Below are 15,766 nucleotides of genomic sequence, written 5' to 3'. Positions count from 1 at the left end.
AAGCTAAATATGCTCAGGGCACCAAGCTGGTGCTGGTGTTCCACAGAAGCTCCTCTGACTATTCCAGAAGGGCAGAGTACAAGAACACCACAACCCCGAAAAATAATGAGCCAAAGACACACACCCCAAACTCAGCAGTCAGATAAGGAAACAGGACCCCCTCATTACATGCAGAGTAATATGATCAGTAAAGCCAACCTGAGAGGTGAGAACACCTCTGAGGTAGAAAATGCATTTCCCACAGACAGGTAAGTTCCATTTTAGCTACTACCTGACCCCTTTTAACCAAGAGATGCATCTCAGCTGTAACACCAAGGCTCACTCAGCACACAGGACACCAGGAAAAGAGTGTTGACCATGAGACAGCACAGAACCAGAACCTGCATCAACAGACCCAGAATGAACATGAAGACCTCAAACCACACAGTGAGGGTAGAAATTACCCTTAAATCATCTCTCCTCAGTACAAGCTCATGTTTGCTGTTTAACAACAGATGAATGGGACAGACTATGAAACAAGACTCTCCTCCTCTCAAAGGGGGAACAGTAAAAGAGAGCCTTGAAAGGAAATTTTTACAGGAGACAACTAAAACCCAAAAACTGTGTATTTTCTAATTGTACTCAAGACAAGGCCATCTCACAACCCCTGAAAACAGATATCAAGACTTTAACTTTCTCTCTCATATTGCTGTATTGTAAAATTGCATATTGCTTAATGCTGACCACAGCATAACGCAAAAAACATTCTTCATTCAGGTATGCAAATCTGTGATGAGTTTGCAGATGAATGCATCAATCCTTTATGATTACACATTTCTGCAAGAGGTTCTTGGTCTTGCACTTCAGTATTTAATAATACATCTGTGTGCTACCTAAAGCTTTTTTTTTTTGGTTCTTCTTTCAAGGTTGACATACAAGTTTTAAAAAAGTGGCCCAGAGTTTCAACATGTTACTATGTGGCTTCCATGTTATATCAAAGACAAGCACCACTGATGACCCACCAGGATGTTTTACCTAGAATACACATAGTCTTGAGCAAGCCTACAGACTGTGGGATTAGTGTTGCCAGATGATGAAGAACTGTTAAGGAATGTCTCAGCAGGGTAGTAATGGAAGTGTTTCAGTAACGAAACATGTCAACACAGACCCTGATTCTGACTTATGGGAACATCTCTTGCTGCCAGCAGAATCCAGCCATGCCAGGGCACTGTTGATTGGATGGATACTCAAGAGCTAATGACTTGAAGAGATGAAAATCAGTCTGAAGATAATGAAAGACCATTCATTCAGCTGAGCTTCTATTAATCCATCATTCAAGAATGCAAATAGCAGCCTCCCACTTCAGCTAAGAATAAATTGCACAAAAAAGGGTCAATGCCTTAGGGAAAGCTACCAAAGGAAAAAAAAGAGGCCAGACAAGTTTTCAGTTGGTAAAAGTTCAGATTTATGAAGCATTATACATATTTACTGTGCAGAGATATGAGGAGAAACATAACTCAAGGGTTATGAATATGAGGATAAGCATAAGCATCTTTTAACTCAATATGAGGAAAAGCATCTTTTAACTCAGGTTGTCAGTCTGAGTGGTTCTGATATCAGGGGCTGGATTGCTTTATGAAAAAAATGAAAATTCCATTTCAGTCCAAGATAGGCTAAGTATCTTTTTCTACTCAGGGAGCAGAAAAAGAACTAGAAACTTCTTCTTCCAAACTACAGATTCTCTAGATATCAATGTCAACACTGTGTCTACACTTCAATGAAGCAGATGCATTCAAGGAGAGTTCCTAGGATGGATGGTGACATTTTGGATGACAGAAAGGCAATCTCTCCAATCCTCAGCATCTACCTGGCCAGGAACACTTATGAGAGGTAATACAAAACCTTAACCAGATATTAATATACTGACAGGAAGAAATGAATTCCCTCCTACAGAAAAGCAGAGCCAGTAGATAAGTGGAATCCCTGGGTAAGAATGGAGACTGGTCATAGTTTCTAATGCCAAGCTTTCTATTTTCAGAATAAAGCAAGGTTTGTCATGTGGAATATACAAATTGAAGAAGACATATAACAAACTCCAAATTAATACTCACTCTCAAGCTACACTAATGGAAATAAATAAAAAAAAAATATTACACCTATCCAGAACAGACAGTTACAAACACAAAGAGAGACTTCTTTATGTTAAAACTAACCCCCTGCTCCCAATCTGTCTTTCTCTCTCCTCCTCTCTCTTCCCTGGGATTTCTTCTGTCAGGATCAAAGTGTATAACTCAACATGAACCCTTTTCCCAGTTCCAGGTTTCATGGTAATTTCTAAGTCTTCAGTTTCCAGCTTGCTGTCTCTCAAAAGTATATTTTTCTCTTATTCAGAGTATGTGAACACACTTATGTGCTATTTAATTTGGCCAGATGGCAGATATAAATGCTGCAATCTCTAAATGTAGCTTGCTTAGTTTTCTCCAAGGCAATTACCAAATGATGGCAAAGGAAAAGCACTTAAGAATTCTGTCCATGTCATTGCTGATACTTCCCATCACGTTTTTCAGTAATGAGAGCCAGGAAGGAGTCTTCCAAATTACCCTAGCCAGGTCCAGAGAAGTACTGCCGTTGCAGAATGAAGTCCAAGTTGCAAGTAGTGTCTCAAAGGACACAAAAGCTATTTCCTCCAGAGAAATCCTTGTGATGAATTCCTGGAATAAGCAGTGATCATCCACAGCACGATGAGCTAAACTTTCTGGACAGTGAAGAGGAGTTTACCCAAGAATTTCCTTGCGTCAGAGTCCTCGTGTAAGTCCTCCAGTGTTTAACAAGGAATTTCTAACATACAAAGCTCTGCATGGCAGCTCACAGGTTTATAGTCTAGCTTGGAAACCTAATGGAAGCCTCTCATCAAATTCTTACTTCTGAAAAGTACAGAAACCAACAGGGCCTGGGTGCAGCATCCAAAGTTCACAAATTAAAGAGAGCAATGGTATATTTTGACAAGTCCATTTCATCTCCTTATTATAACAGATATTTTAATCACCTGAAGTTGAGAGAGAAAATGAGGAGTCCCAGAGAAGAATGGAAAGCCATGACACTTGGCACAAATTAAAAACAATCACTGTTGAATACTGCTGTGCTCTGATGACCTAACATGGATGGGGACAGGATGGTTGGGCAGGTTCCACGTGGGGTCCAGTGCAGACAACTTTTAGTACACACCAAGAGGGTGATCTAACCACCACTGAGACCACTGGTTGTAGGCATTTAAATGAGAGTCCTATTGGCAAAGTTCAGATGGTCAGGTGCTGCTTTCATTAGAGAAAGCTGAGACAGGAGACATTCTGGATTCTCTGTTTGGGCTAGGGTTGGGCAGTACAAAGCCAACCAAGTCCAAAGCCAAACTGCTGAAACCAAAATCAGGTCAACAAAATAATGTCTGGGCTAAGCAACCTCAGAGTGATCAGAAGAGCACGGTGAGGGGAACACAATAATAAATGTTTGCCAAAGCTTTGTGGTGGTCCAAAACGTTCTAATAATGCTGAAGCATGGTCCAAGCATTACCTAGTCTTCTCAAGGGAGGTGTAGGGATCTGGAGCCACTCCCCTTGAAGAAGCATAGAAAATAGATTCATTTCTCTGTTCATATTACTTTTAGTTGATTAGTAAATGCTAGAAAAAGCAGGTATACACCACACACAAGAGCTATTGGCAATCAGCTCAAAGGATGGCATGTCACTGAAAATGTCATTGCAAATGTCTCAGTGCCAAAAGGCAGCTTTTGCTAAAGACTACAAACATATTTGTCAAGATGGTAAGCAATGAACTGAAAAGTAAACAAAAAAAAAAAAAAGCAAGTAACAGCCCACACAGAGCACATGTCTTCAGGTGTGAGGCAGGTAATGACAGTAAATGTGCATCCTGTTTCATCCATGACAAGGTAATGCACCCCCATACTCTCTACAGACACTGCAAAGGTGAAATATTTGCCTCAGTATTGTGCATAGATGTTTTAGGGAAATGTAGGCAGTAGGCTAGAATTTAGATAAATACAATTAATAGTTCTAAATTTCACTATATTTTCTGATGCAGACTTTAATTTAAAAATGTCCAAAAATGAAACCTATTATATAGAAGTACTCTATAATGTTCAAATACCATAACAGATCTCCAAGGTAAGCAATATTCCCATTTTGCAGCACCAAGAAGTTGATGCTAAAGACTAATGGCCAGGGTTATCTCTACACTTTGGAATGGAGGGTAAGGTAGAAGATGTTGAGCTAGCTGGTTCTGAGCAGGAAAGTGCATTCACCAGGGAGAGTGCTGTACTGAACAGGATCGCTGCACTGCTATTAGTTTTGGAATAAACTTGGCTGCATCTAGTTTAAGCAATATTCATATGGCACTACACTGGAACAAAAGGAAATAAAAGGTGTGCAGAAACTTTGTGTTTTCCTCTTATGTCATTCCAGCACAGAGCCAGAAACTAACAATAAGTACACAGGTCATCCTTTTTGCATCTTCTGAGATCAGCAACACATTTGGATAACTTGTTCTTACTTCATAACATGGTCTGTATGGTTCAGACTGGTGGGTCACAGCTTAGGGGTAGCAAGACAGGGGATACAGGAACGAGTGCCTGGTAATTGTTTAAGATCTAATAGGATATGTTTAGGAAAGGAACCAAAGGCATTAAAAGGTAGTTTGGGGACGAACACTCATGGGAAAATAGAACAAAAAAGGCATCGAGGGGACCAGTTCCATCTGTACAAATGGCTGATTAGCACTGCCTTGCCCAAGCCCTGTGCTTGATCACCCCAGACCTATTGGGACTATGTGCTCAGTCTTGCTACTGCCTGGAGCTGGGGCACTGGGCTAAAGCATTCAGTGGTCCCCACAGCATGATAAAAAAAATAGTATTTAAAGTGGAAAAGATAAGCACTTTCCAACAAAGTTTGCTTTTACCCTCAGATTGCAGAAGTAGAAGAATGTGCAAGAGCTGACAAAGACTGACAAGACAAAGACTATTTAGGAAGAATATAATGGCACTGGGGGAAAATGCCCACACACCATAGTTATAATTTCTTTCTTCTGCTGCTCATAATCAATACCTAAAGTGTCCTCCAGAAAGCTCAAAGAAACCCTGCTAGTAAATCAAATTATAGGTTGTGTAAAGATATAGTTAATGAGTTCCATAGCCCGGGAGTTCAGCAAGTAATAAAAAAAATCCATGAGTAAAACCAACATTTGCAGTTACACTAGCCAGGATGAAGTGAGTAAAACTATGAAACACTGCCAATGAAGCAGAAGTTCAGAAGGTATTCATGCCTGTGGCTTAGTCAAATACCTCATTTCACACTGTCTAGTAATACTTACTGAGGCATCTGACATTAGCTAAACAGACAAATGAATAAATTAGATAATTAGTCTCTTCTGTTGAATAGTACCTTAATATACTTCTCTGTGGATTTTTCCTCCTCTGCTTAAACAGTGCCACTCAACAGCTATTAAACTATGAATGTTAAAGCTCATATGCATCAAATGTAGTAGGAATGTTGAAAAAAGAATGAAAATCAGTATATTTTTTAAGCTTATCACACCTCTCCTTTCTATCACTATTGGAAGACTGATTCCACCTCACTCTAAGAGCTATTAAAATAGAAACCTCAGACCAGTATACCATAGCATTTTGAGGAAGGATATGCCTTTCGCATTGTCTGATAAGTGCATAGCACTGACGGAAAAGCATGTTATGAAAACTCATTCAGAAACATTTACACTGAAAGATTGTAGAAGTAATGTAAATAATAACATCACTAATAATGTACAACACATCAGGAAGTTAGAAAAATTATCAAAAACTATCCCATCACAAAACATAATAACTTTGGATATGTCTACTCAGTTTTTACAGGCAGCTGAGCACTGGCAGATCACACCCACCTGAAAGAAACTGCAGGCATACTTATTACTACTTAGCAGGTAGGTATTACAACAGATGGCTTCAGGCCTCTTCTAGTACTTTATGATACTAAACCCTGAAAGTGCTAAAAACTCAGAATTTAACATAATATAACCAAAGTCTCTTCTCTGTACATCACTGAATAGTGAAGAAAATAAAGAGAGTGGAAACAGCATTTATGAGAAGTAGCTGTGACTAAATGAGCAGCTATTGTTCATTGTATTTATAACTTGTATGTGTATATATCTGTGTGAATAATCACAATCATAAAATCAGCAACAACATTAAATCCATTAAAGGTCTCTAATAATATTAAATTCTTTCAAAGGCAACCTTTATTTCTCGTTACAGCTAAGTTTTACCTCTTCCTCAAATTTAAATTAATTATAGTGCAGGACTATTGATCAAGGGACATGAGGTCACTATTTGCTGTTTTTAACATTAGTTCAGGTTATATTACTTACATACATATAATGTAACCTGACATCTGCACCTAATGCCAAGTATGGCACTACACAGCTCATTATATAGAGCTTCTGCTTTTCCATCTCTAAAGCCCACTATGAGTTCTATGCTCTTTTTCACTCACCCAGTACCTAAACTTTCCATTGTTGTCCATTCTATAATCATGGACAATATATCAGTTATAAATTCTCTGTCCTAAATTTCTACCTGCTTGTCCCAGTCTTCCACCATGTGAAACTCAGATCTAGCTTTTACTGCCAATCAACTTCTCCTAGAGCTTCCTCTATATCCCGTTTGGCCAGGGAACTGCCTGGCAAGATCCATTTTCTCAGAGCTTTCAGTTGGCTCCCCACCAGCCCAGGGAGCTCAGCCGATGTTCTCCCAGTTTGGCTCCTAGGAAAAGGTGACTCTCATCAGAAACAGGCACTTAAGGGATTGAAAAAGCTGCAGTTCCCCCAGGTATTTTAACTCAACACCACATAACTGGATTTTCGTAGAACTTGGTGAAAAAGCCACACCTGCCCCTAATGGACTTGCCTGGGGTGAAACACAGTTTTGATTTGGGAAGGTTGAACAAACTGGCATGTTCTGTTCTGTGCAGTGAGGATCCCTGGGCCCTCTAACCAGTCATACTCACTGTATGACTCTATTAGATACACTTTACAATGAGAAAGTGACAAATCAGTCTTTTATGGGAGCTTTTTCCTCATTGTTTGAATATCTACAGACTGTGTAAGGTTTACCCTGTGACACCTGATTCAGAAGAGAAATCTGATCCATATATGCTCTATGCTGTCCTAAATCATCTTGATTTGAGATTTGCATAAGGGAATTTCCAAACAGGACAGGTTAAAGACTGTGCAAATTCTTTACTCTAGTAAAGCACTGATGGAGCACCTTTGGTACTGGGTGCTTGTAGACAGGTTTGGCAGGATGGAGGCTGCAGGGGTGGCCTTTTCAAAAAGAGGCCAAGTGTCAATGAACAGGTGTTGGTATTTCTGGAAAAACGTATCTAAGAAAGGAAAAAAAATGCCCAGCAAAGAGTGAAAAAAAGTGAGAAACAGTAGAGAGAATCCCAAGGTCAGAGGAGAGTGTGCTCCATGGCAGAGCAGATATTCTCTGCAGCCTGTGGATAAGGTACATGGAGAAAAACGTATGAGAAGAAAGGAATGGAAGAGAGAAAAACCACCACACCCTGATCACAACCTCTTTGCATCCCTTTTACACCACTTGCTTCCTCTCTGAAGGGACTTGGACCGAGTGTAACTTGCAGTGATAACAAGGGAGGAGGAGAGGAGTCTGGGAGGAGGTCAAGCTGAGCCTGGGAAAATGGAATGAAAAGCTGTTGTTTTAATGTTTGTCTCTTTTATTTCCCACTACCCACATTAGCAAGTTTTTTAACCGGCAATAAATTCAGCAAATCTTCCCCCACTTGACTTTGTTTGCCTGCCATGGTAACTGGTAAGCAGTCTCCCTGTCTTTATCTCAACCTATGAACTCTTTCATTCCTGTTATTCCTCTTTTCTCTCCCATTCTGCAGGGGAGAGGAATGAGCAAGCAGCTAGGTGGGAGTTTGGCTGCCAGCCTACATTAAGCTACCACACCTCTCAACTAAAATGCCCCACAATCAAGTCAACAGGCATGCAGACAAAACTGGCCTCAGTGTTTTGTTGTTTATATTGAAATGGGTAGCTAAACCCAGTTCAGACACATAGAGAAATACTCTGCAAAAAACGATATAGTCATATATTTGCCAGAGGATATAGTTAAAGCACTGATTCTCCCCTCCCCAAAGGGATTTGATTAGAGAATCAGTCATAGAAGCTCTCTGAGAAACTGTAAAACATCTGAGAAGGCACAGAATGTATTAACCCCTGTCGCTGTACAGAAAAGAGCTTTGTACATGAGGGAGTTGGAGAGAAGCCAGGGTAACAAGCACTCAAATATCAGTGCGTGCTGAAAGAAGCTGCATCTGTGAGCTTTTTCTCAACAGACAGAAAGAGAAAAGGTTTCTGACATTCACTCATTAATATGAGTGTGCACAGCAGTGATAAATCACTAAGCTGAAAAATGACAGGTTCTCAAAAATACAGAAAGGAGATTCAAGACTTGAAAGTGGTCATGTAGAAGAATTACAGAAAGTTCCTGGAAATCAAACATAAAATGAACATTTGATGGCTGAGTGCTAGACATTAAGCCTGAATTAATCTGGCAGTGTGACATTACTGGATATACACTGGAGGTTTGCTTGTGATAAGAGCACAGCAGAAAAGTAGTAAATCTTTTTAAACTACTTGAATGAGTAGGACAGAATAGAAGGAAAATTTTAATCTAGATTGCTGAAGCTGCTTTACTAGCAAGCCATACAAGCTGTTGACAGAGATCCATGAAGACAGAGTAAAACCTTCATAACAATTTAATTTAAGGACAGAAGAAGAACACAGATTTGGGAGTTCAGGAGAAGCCATTTACAACTCCCAGCACTGCTCAGAGCCTTAGACAGTTAGTAATTAAATAGAGGACAGTACTACATAAACAGTCCTCCAAACCACAGATGAAAATACGAGTGAAATGCTCTGGAACTACCTACAATCATGAGTACAGGTATTTACATGTTGCATTTCTTAGCAAAGAGCTGGTTTCTAGGAGAAGAAGGGTTATGGTGAGATCTTTGTCCCATTGAAATGGAAAGAGAAATTTCTAGGGTTTATAGTGTGGCCCTGAAGAAGGTACATTAGCTAAGCATTTATAAAGAATAAGTTTAAATTATTATGTGCCTGTAGTGCCTTTAAGGAAAATCAGCAGGATACATGACTTATCATAATGCACAAATTGGAGCTTGTAATATTGAAAGAGTTCACACTCTCTTTTTCATACTCACTGACAAGTGGATGCACTTGGTTAGTTTTGTCCCAAAACAATGATTTTGGATTTTCTGGTTTACTAATGCCAGTAAGCATCATTCTGTAACAAGTAGTGCAGATGTTCACAGACGGCACCTCTTTACATCAAAACTTGACGCTAATAGCTGGGGAATTACACTTGTCCTTCACTCAAGACAAGAGCAGAAACCATAACCATAGACAACAATAATCTGGACAATTTTTTTTTTCAATTTGTCTTGTGGGCAAAGATTGCTCTGGTTCTCAGGTAAAATATTATTCTACCTAACTCAACCTGTCATCATGAAAGATTTTTAAAAGTTTGTGCAAACACATTAATAACTTCCTCAGTAAGTTCATAGACAACACCAAGCTAGGCATCAGTGTTGATCTGCCAGAGGGTGGGAAGGTTCTGCAGAGGAATTGGGAGAGTCTGGAGTGATGGCCCAAGGCCAGTGGTGTGAAGTCCAACAAGGTCAGGTCCTTGGTCCTGCACTTGGGTCACAACAACCACAGGCAGTCCTACAGGCTGAGGAAAGGTGCCTGAAAAGCTGCCCTTGGAAAAGGACCTGGGGGTGCTGGTCAACAGAGACTGAATAGGAGCCAGTTTGTGCCCAGGTGACCAAGAAGGCCAGTGGCATCCTGGCCTGGATCAGAGACAGTGTGGCCAGCAGGATCAGGGCAGGGATTGTGCCCCTGTGCTCAGCACTGGTGAGGCCACACCTCAAATCCTGTGTCCAGTTCTGGACCTCTCAGGACAAGGAGGACACTGAGGCTCTGGATTGTGTCCAGAGAAGAGCAACAGAGCTGGTGAAGGGTCTGGAGCACAAGTCTGATGAGGAGCAGCTGAGGGAACTGGGGGTGTTTAGCCTGGAGAAAATGAGGGTAAGGGGAGATCTTATCTCTCTCCACAGCTCCCTGAAGGGAGGCTGTAGCCACATGGGGGTCAGTCTCTTCTGCCAGGCACCAATGGACAGGACAAGGAGAAATGGCCTCAAGTTGAACCAGGGAAGTTTCAGATTGGATATTATGAAAAAATTCATCAGGGCGAGAGAGGGTAAACATTGGAGCAGGCTGCCCAGGGGATTGATTCAGTCACCATCCATGGAAGTGGTCACTGAATGGATGTGGCACTTCATGAAATGTTTTTCTGGACATGGTGGTATTAGGTCAAAGATTGGACTTGATGATCTTGCAGGTTTTTTCCAAGCCTTAATGATTTTATAATTCTAATAATTTCTTCTGTAGTGTTAACTCCCAAGGTCTAACCAACTTGTCAAGATATAAACACAGACACAGAATGTATCGGGGTTGCTATTAAATCCGTCAAATTTAGCCGTACGCTAAATGGTTATGAAACCAATTAACAGCTGGCCTAAATTCACTTGGCCATACTCAAATCATTTCCTGTCAAACATCTGCAGAGGATCAAGTTCTTATTCATGGTTTTGCCATAAAATTTTGCACTTATTTCTTTAATCCATTGCTTTCAGACTTTTCCTTATTTCTTTGATCTGATTTCAGTTTGAGGTGGCAGTCTTTATATATCAAACTAGGAAAGTTTTGATACCATTACTGTCTGTGTATCAGTTCTGAATTCACTTTTACCCCAGTTACACATTTTTTGCTGATACTGTTATTTTTGCCCAACATTTTCACTTGGAATCTCACCCTACTCCCACTGAAGTCATTCCGTTGGAATCTCCGTCACTTTGAATAATCATTATACTGCGCAAAGCAGAGAAATGTGCAAGTGTAAGACTAGAGGAAAAAGGCTTGTTACTTCACAACAATATAAAGCTGAGTTGGAAATAGGGCTAAACAAATTCAAGAATTCATAAAAATTAGCATTTTTTCTTTATGATCAGGTTTGCTGATTGAGAAGCTTGTAAGTTTTGCCTTAATTTTAAATACATACCCCAGTTTTCTAGTAAAACCTGCTACAATAAGTATAAGGCAATATCTTTTCACAAGTGCTGGATGGAGATGTATTTTGTACAAACTGCCCTGATGCAACTGAAGAAGTTCAGATGAGTAAAACATGGGGCAGGAATGAGGAAAGTGACTAAACTAAAGACTTCAAAAGTAAACATAAATCTTAAAAAGGGAGAGACTGCGGATCCAAGCTCCTCTTGCCAATTGTATTTTTGCCCTTATTCCATAAAAAAAACATAAATTCTCTCCTGCAGTCTGGCAGACACTTTCCTCTGTCTGTATTTAATCAACATTTTCCAAGTATAGGCCCAGTTTTCCCTCCTTCAACTTTTATCACTTGTCCTTCATTAAGAAGGCAAATCACATTTTCCTTCTCAGTTCTGTAATTTCTTCCAATGCAGCCTCCCTCTAGACATGATGCAGTAAAGATCACCTATCCACTACCCTACCATGCACTAGCAGGTACAACCTGTCTCTTTAGTGTTGCAAACACTAGCTAACATTCTTCCAATGTACCCAATGGAATTCAAGGGTGTTTTGGTTTGAGAAATGCTGTATGGAAACAAACTTGCATAGTGTTAATAAATACAACATGACAAAAAAATGTATGGTAAGAATTAAAACCCACCAAAGAAAAAATTGCATGGGCTTCAAGGAGCTTTGGGTGAGGTCTTTGATACTTGCATCACTGGAGACAAATTTATATAGAAGGGGAAAATAGGATCCTTGAAACTGTCCAGTTTATTCAGAGAGAGACTATTTAAGGTCATACCAAGCTCTTCTTGTTCTGTATACCATAAATAACCACTGAGGGGAATAATTACCGTTGGGGTTACTTCATAAAGAAGATGCTATTTGAATTTTAAAATAACAGGAAATAGAGCTATATTTCAAGCTGTAAATTTGAAATAGATTTTTATCCATACTAGACAAACTTCTCATGGCAAGCAGTATCACATTTCACCAGAACATTGGCCCCTTGCAAAAGGACAAAATTAACTCCTTTTTTCCCCCGTCCCTCAAAATGTTTCAAATGTTTTCATATATACAACCTACACTAAGACAGACTTGTCAAGTTATTATGAGGCTAATTATACAACAGTATTAATTTGACTTAAGGTGGGAATTAATACTGCCAGTCTGTCTTACAGTGAAGATAAGAAGAAGTTAATACACACACACACACACACACACACACACCTGCATGATTCTTCCACTACTCAAAGTGCACTCAGTGGGGAAGTACAAGCAGCTTTTAATAATTTTAATATTATCTAAAATTATTTCAAGAATAAATTAATTTAAATAAATAAATTAATAAATAAATTTCAAGAATTTTCATCTATTCGTGATGGCATTTAGGACTTTATAAAAAAGCAAAGCAAAACACAGAACTAAAAGCAATACCTTTGTAGCAACTCTCCAACAGTTCTGAAAATACTGTTTTTTCCCCTCTATTTAATTTAACTCTGGGAATCAGATTTAAATTACTGACTTACAGAAAATCTCTACAATGGCCAAGTTAAATAAAGAAGCTGATTATTTTCAAAATATCACATAAGTCGTATCTGTTATGATCTGACCTTCTGGAGCTGGTTTACTCGCATTTGTTTTTTCTGGATCCTTCACCTTGGATTTACTTGTGTCTTTTCTTCTCTCTATGTCTTTAACTGTAAAATAAGGGGGAAAATCAATTAATCTAGAAACAATGCAGTTAGAAGCATGTAATTTTCTTCTTCCCGATAAAGTAGTTGCACAGAGCATCTGAAGATATGCTTAGGTAATGAGTTACTGTTTCTCTGTTTTCCCTCTCTTCCCTTGCATTTAATATTTTTATGGATCTTTCCCCATTCTATCATCACTGAAGCTCTCAAAACTGATTCTCTTCACGCAGGAGAGCCCAAATAGTGACATCAGCACCTAAACCCATGCAAAAAGATCCCACACTGGAAATACAGTCCAGAAAATTGGCAAAGCTAGCTGGGGAAAGTCCAGCATTGCAAAGTTCCACTCCAAGTCAGTCAACACAAAAATATATAGGCCAGCTGTTACACAGTCCTCTTTACAGAATCAGCTTAGATCCCATGCCCAAATCTGTATTCAGGGCACCAAATACTCCCAGGAGTGCAAGGCTGCTCCAGAGCTGAGACTTTGACAGTTTCCTGTTCCACAAGTGGGTGGGATATCTCCCAGCCTTACTATGTCCCAAATCTCTCACAACAGCCAAGCAGAACCCAATTTAGTTAGTAATTTCTAATATTAAATTAGTAGCCAATATTGCTCTACTAATAGTCTGAAAGGTTCTGACAAAAACATTGCTAAAGTCACATACTGGGAAAAAAAATTACCCTTTCAGAATTTTCTTGGAATGCTAATGGGTATCCACACTACAGCTGTCTGCAACAGCCAGGAAAAGCTTAAAACAACGAAGCCGAGAATATCTTTCACTAAAATAAAATTCTACTCCAATTACACTTCTTAGTTCATGTAAAATTGGATTATGACTGATATTCATCCAAGCAGGCACTCATTCTCAGCCAAAGTCTCTCTGTGCTTCATCATTCATAAAACCACTGTGAGGGCATGAAAGGAAGTTATCTGTCTCAACTGTGTAAGAGAGACAGTGCAAATATTCAGTAGTACATCAGTGGAACCAAAGTCAAATGGATTTCACTAATTCACCCAATAGTATGTGGAGTATCTGAATCAACCAGGAGCGTTCCAAGTTCCAATCCAAAATATGATCACAAGACCAAGTTTTCAGGAAGACAATGAGCCCCTGTCAAACATGTGAATGTGATTTTCTCGGTATGAAAACCCCTCACAGAACCTACAGTGCTCACACTCCAGGTACAGAGGTGAGAACAAAAATCCTGAAATTTTGACTCCTCTTCTTACTAAGACAGCCTGTGAGCGATACTGTGTGTCACCTCTGCCTTTAGCAAACAATTGTAAAGGTGATTTGGGAGCAAATTCAAGTCCACAAGCTTGCTGAGGAGCCAGCTTTTACCAAGGCAGGTCTTGGTTATTAGGTGGGTTACACATGATGCTGCAATGACACCAGGTTTTAGTCAGAAGTCTGGGTTTAATCCTTAACTGACCAAGACTGACTAAAACAAGAGGTGAAATACCAGAATGATACTGGCCAAAAATAATGCTTTCTCTTATCCTTCTAGGAACATTCCTTTGAAAAAAGGCCAAGAGCAAGGCCAGTTAGCTGGCCTCCTCTAACACTAGTGCTATTGAGGGGCAAGTCTCCAGAAAAAATGGTACTAAAGTCTGAAAATGTTCAAAGGAGACAAGCTGGTCACATCCTAAAAGAGATTTCTGGAACTGTCAAAATTCTAACCACATAGGAAGAGCCAAGACAGCAGTTTTACTCAAATATTTACACAAAGATTTTATCTAACATGTGTTTTTACATCTGCATTTTCAAAGGAAAAAAAATTCCCCATTGATCTTAGTTCATTAGACACTATGTATTAGAATAAGAATGTATACCTTGCTATATAAAGAGAAATACTCTTCTGACAATAAAATTTTATTGTAAGCTTGAGACTTCTTAGTGCATCAGTTACAACTCCACAACATTAAAACCATATTTCCAATGCACAAAACCAGATGATATTCTCAAAGCTCTTTATATATTTGACCTTTTTTCATCTGAAGAATTAGTGGCCACATGTTAAAGAACAGGGAAAAGAAACCTATAATACGGGAGAGCAAAAAAAGGATTTCTATATATGCTGTATCTGGTTTTACTCATGAAAAGCATCACGTTTTTAAATGAAACTCCAGCCTTAAGTGCAGCAAATAGAGTAAACTAAATAGAACACAATCCTCATATTCTTAAATCACGTTGCCAGCTCTACTTTTCCTTAATGTCATTTAATACACCTAATATAGAATTTGCTGTAGCCTTCTGTGGGCTTCTCTTTGATGCTAAAGTTCTCTGTGGTTTTGAAGGTTTCCTAACCAGGACAGAACTTAAGGTAGTACATACACAACTGCAGTGATGAAAAGCTAAAAGGACTTGGATAGCACACCACATCAAGTACTCAGCATACTTTATCTTGTGCTGGTTTCAAGAGAAAGTTAGTTTAGCAGAGACAGAAAAAATTAGTGTCAGAGAATTCATTAGGCTTTCAATTGTACTCCTACACTGCCACATAATCAACTAAATCTCCACTAATCATATTTAACATGTTAACGTGAAGATCAAGATAAATCAGATAAGATGTGCATATATCACTATGACATAGACATTAAGAGCATGTCTTGATCATATGAAAAATTAAATCTGCAAACATATTTGACCGCTGAAGACCGGTCAAATGATTAAGAAGTCAGCCTTTCATACTACTTAACTAGCATCTAGTTGCCAGTTGGCACAGCTATAACATAGTTTTAATACAAAGAATTTTATTTATGTATCAGAATATAGCACTTTCTTCTACTCACAGAAGATCCTTTCCATGAAATACCAGCTAATTTCCTAATGAAATGAGGAAGAAAGGCATGCCAATCCAATGGAAATAAAG

At 39.2% G+C, this 15,766-nt stretch overlaps 1 protein-coding gene across 1 annotated transcript in view; it reads right to left on the bottom strand.

The window, feature by feature from the left end:
- COL14A1 (collagen type XIV alpha 1 chain) overlaps window positions 1-15,766 on the bottom strand; it is a 113,649-nt gene that overhangs the window by 87,352 nt on the left and 10,531 nt on the right. The window contains exon 5 of the mRNA XM_066335349.1: window positions 12,809-12,895. Within this exon, the coding sequence (XP_066191446.1) occupies window positions 12,809-12,895 (87 nt within the window). The remainder of the gene's footprint in view (window positions 1-12,808; window positions 12,896-15,766) is intronic.

The sequence above is a fragment of the Sylvia atricapilla genome, chromosome 1 (assembly GCF_009819655.1).
Source record: "Sylvia atricapilla isolate bSylAtr1 chromosome 1, bSylAtr1.pri, whole genome shotgun sequence".
NCBI lineage: Eukaryota > Metazoa > Chordata > Aves > Passeriformes > Sylviidae > Sylvia > Sylvia atricapilla.
Note: the sequence above shows the minus strand (reverse complement) of the source record. Positions and strands in the feature narration are given on the sequence as shown.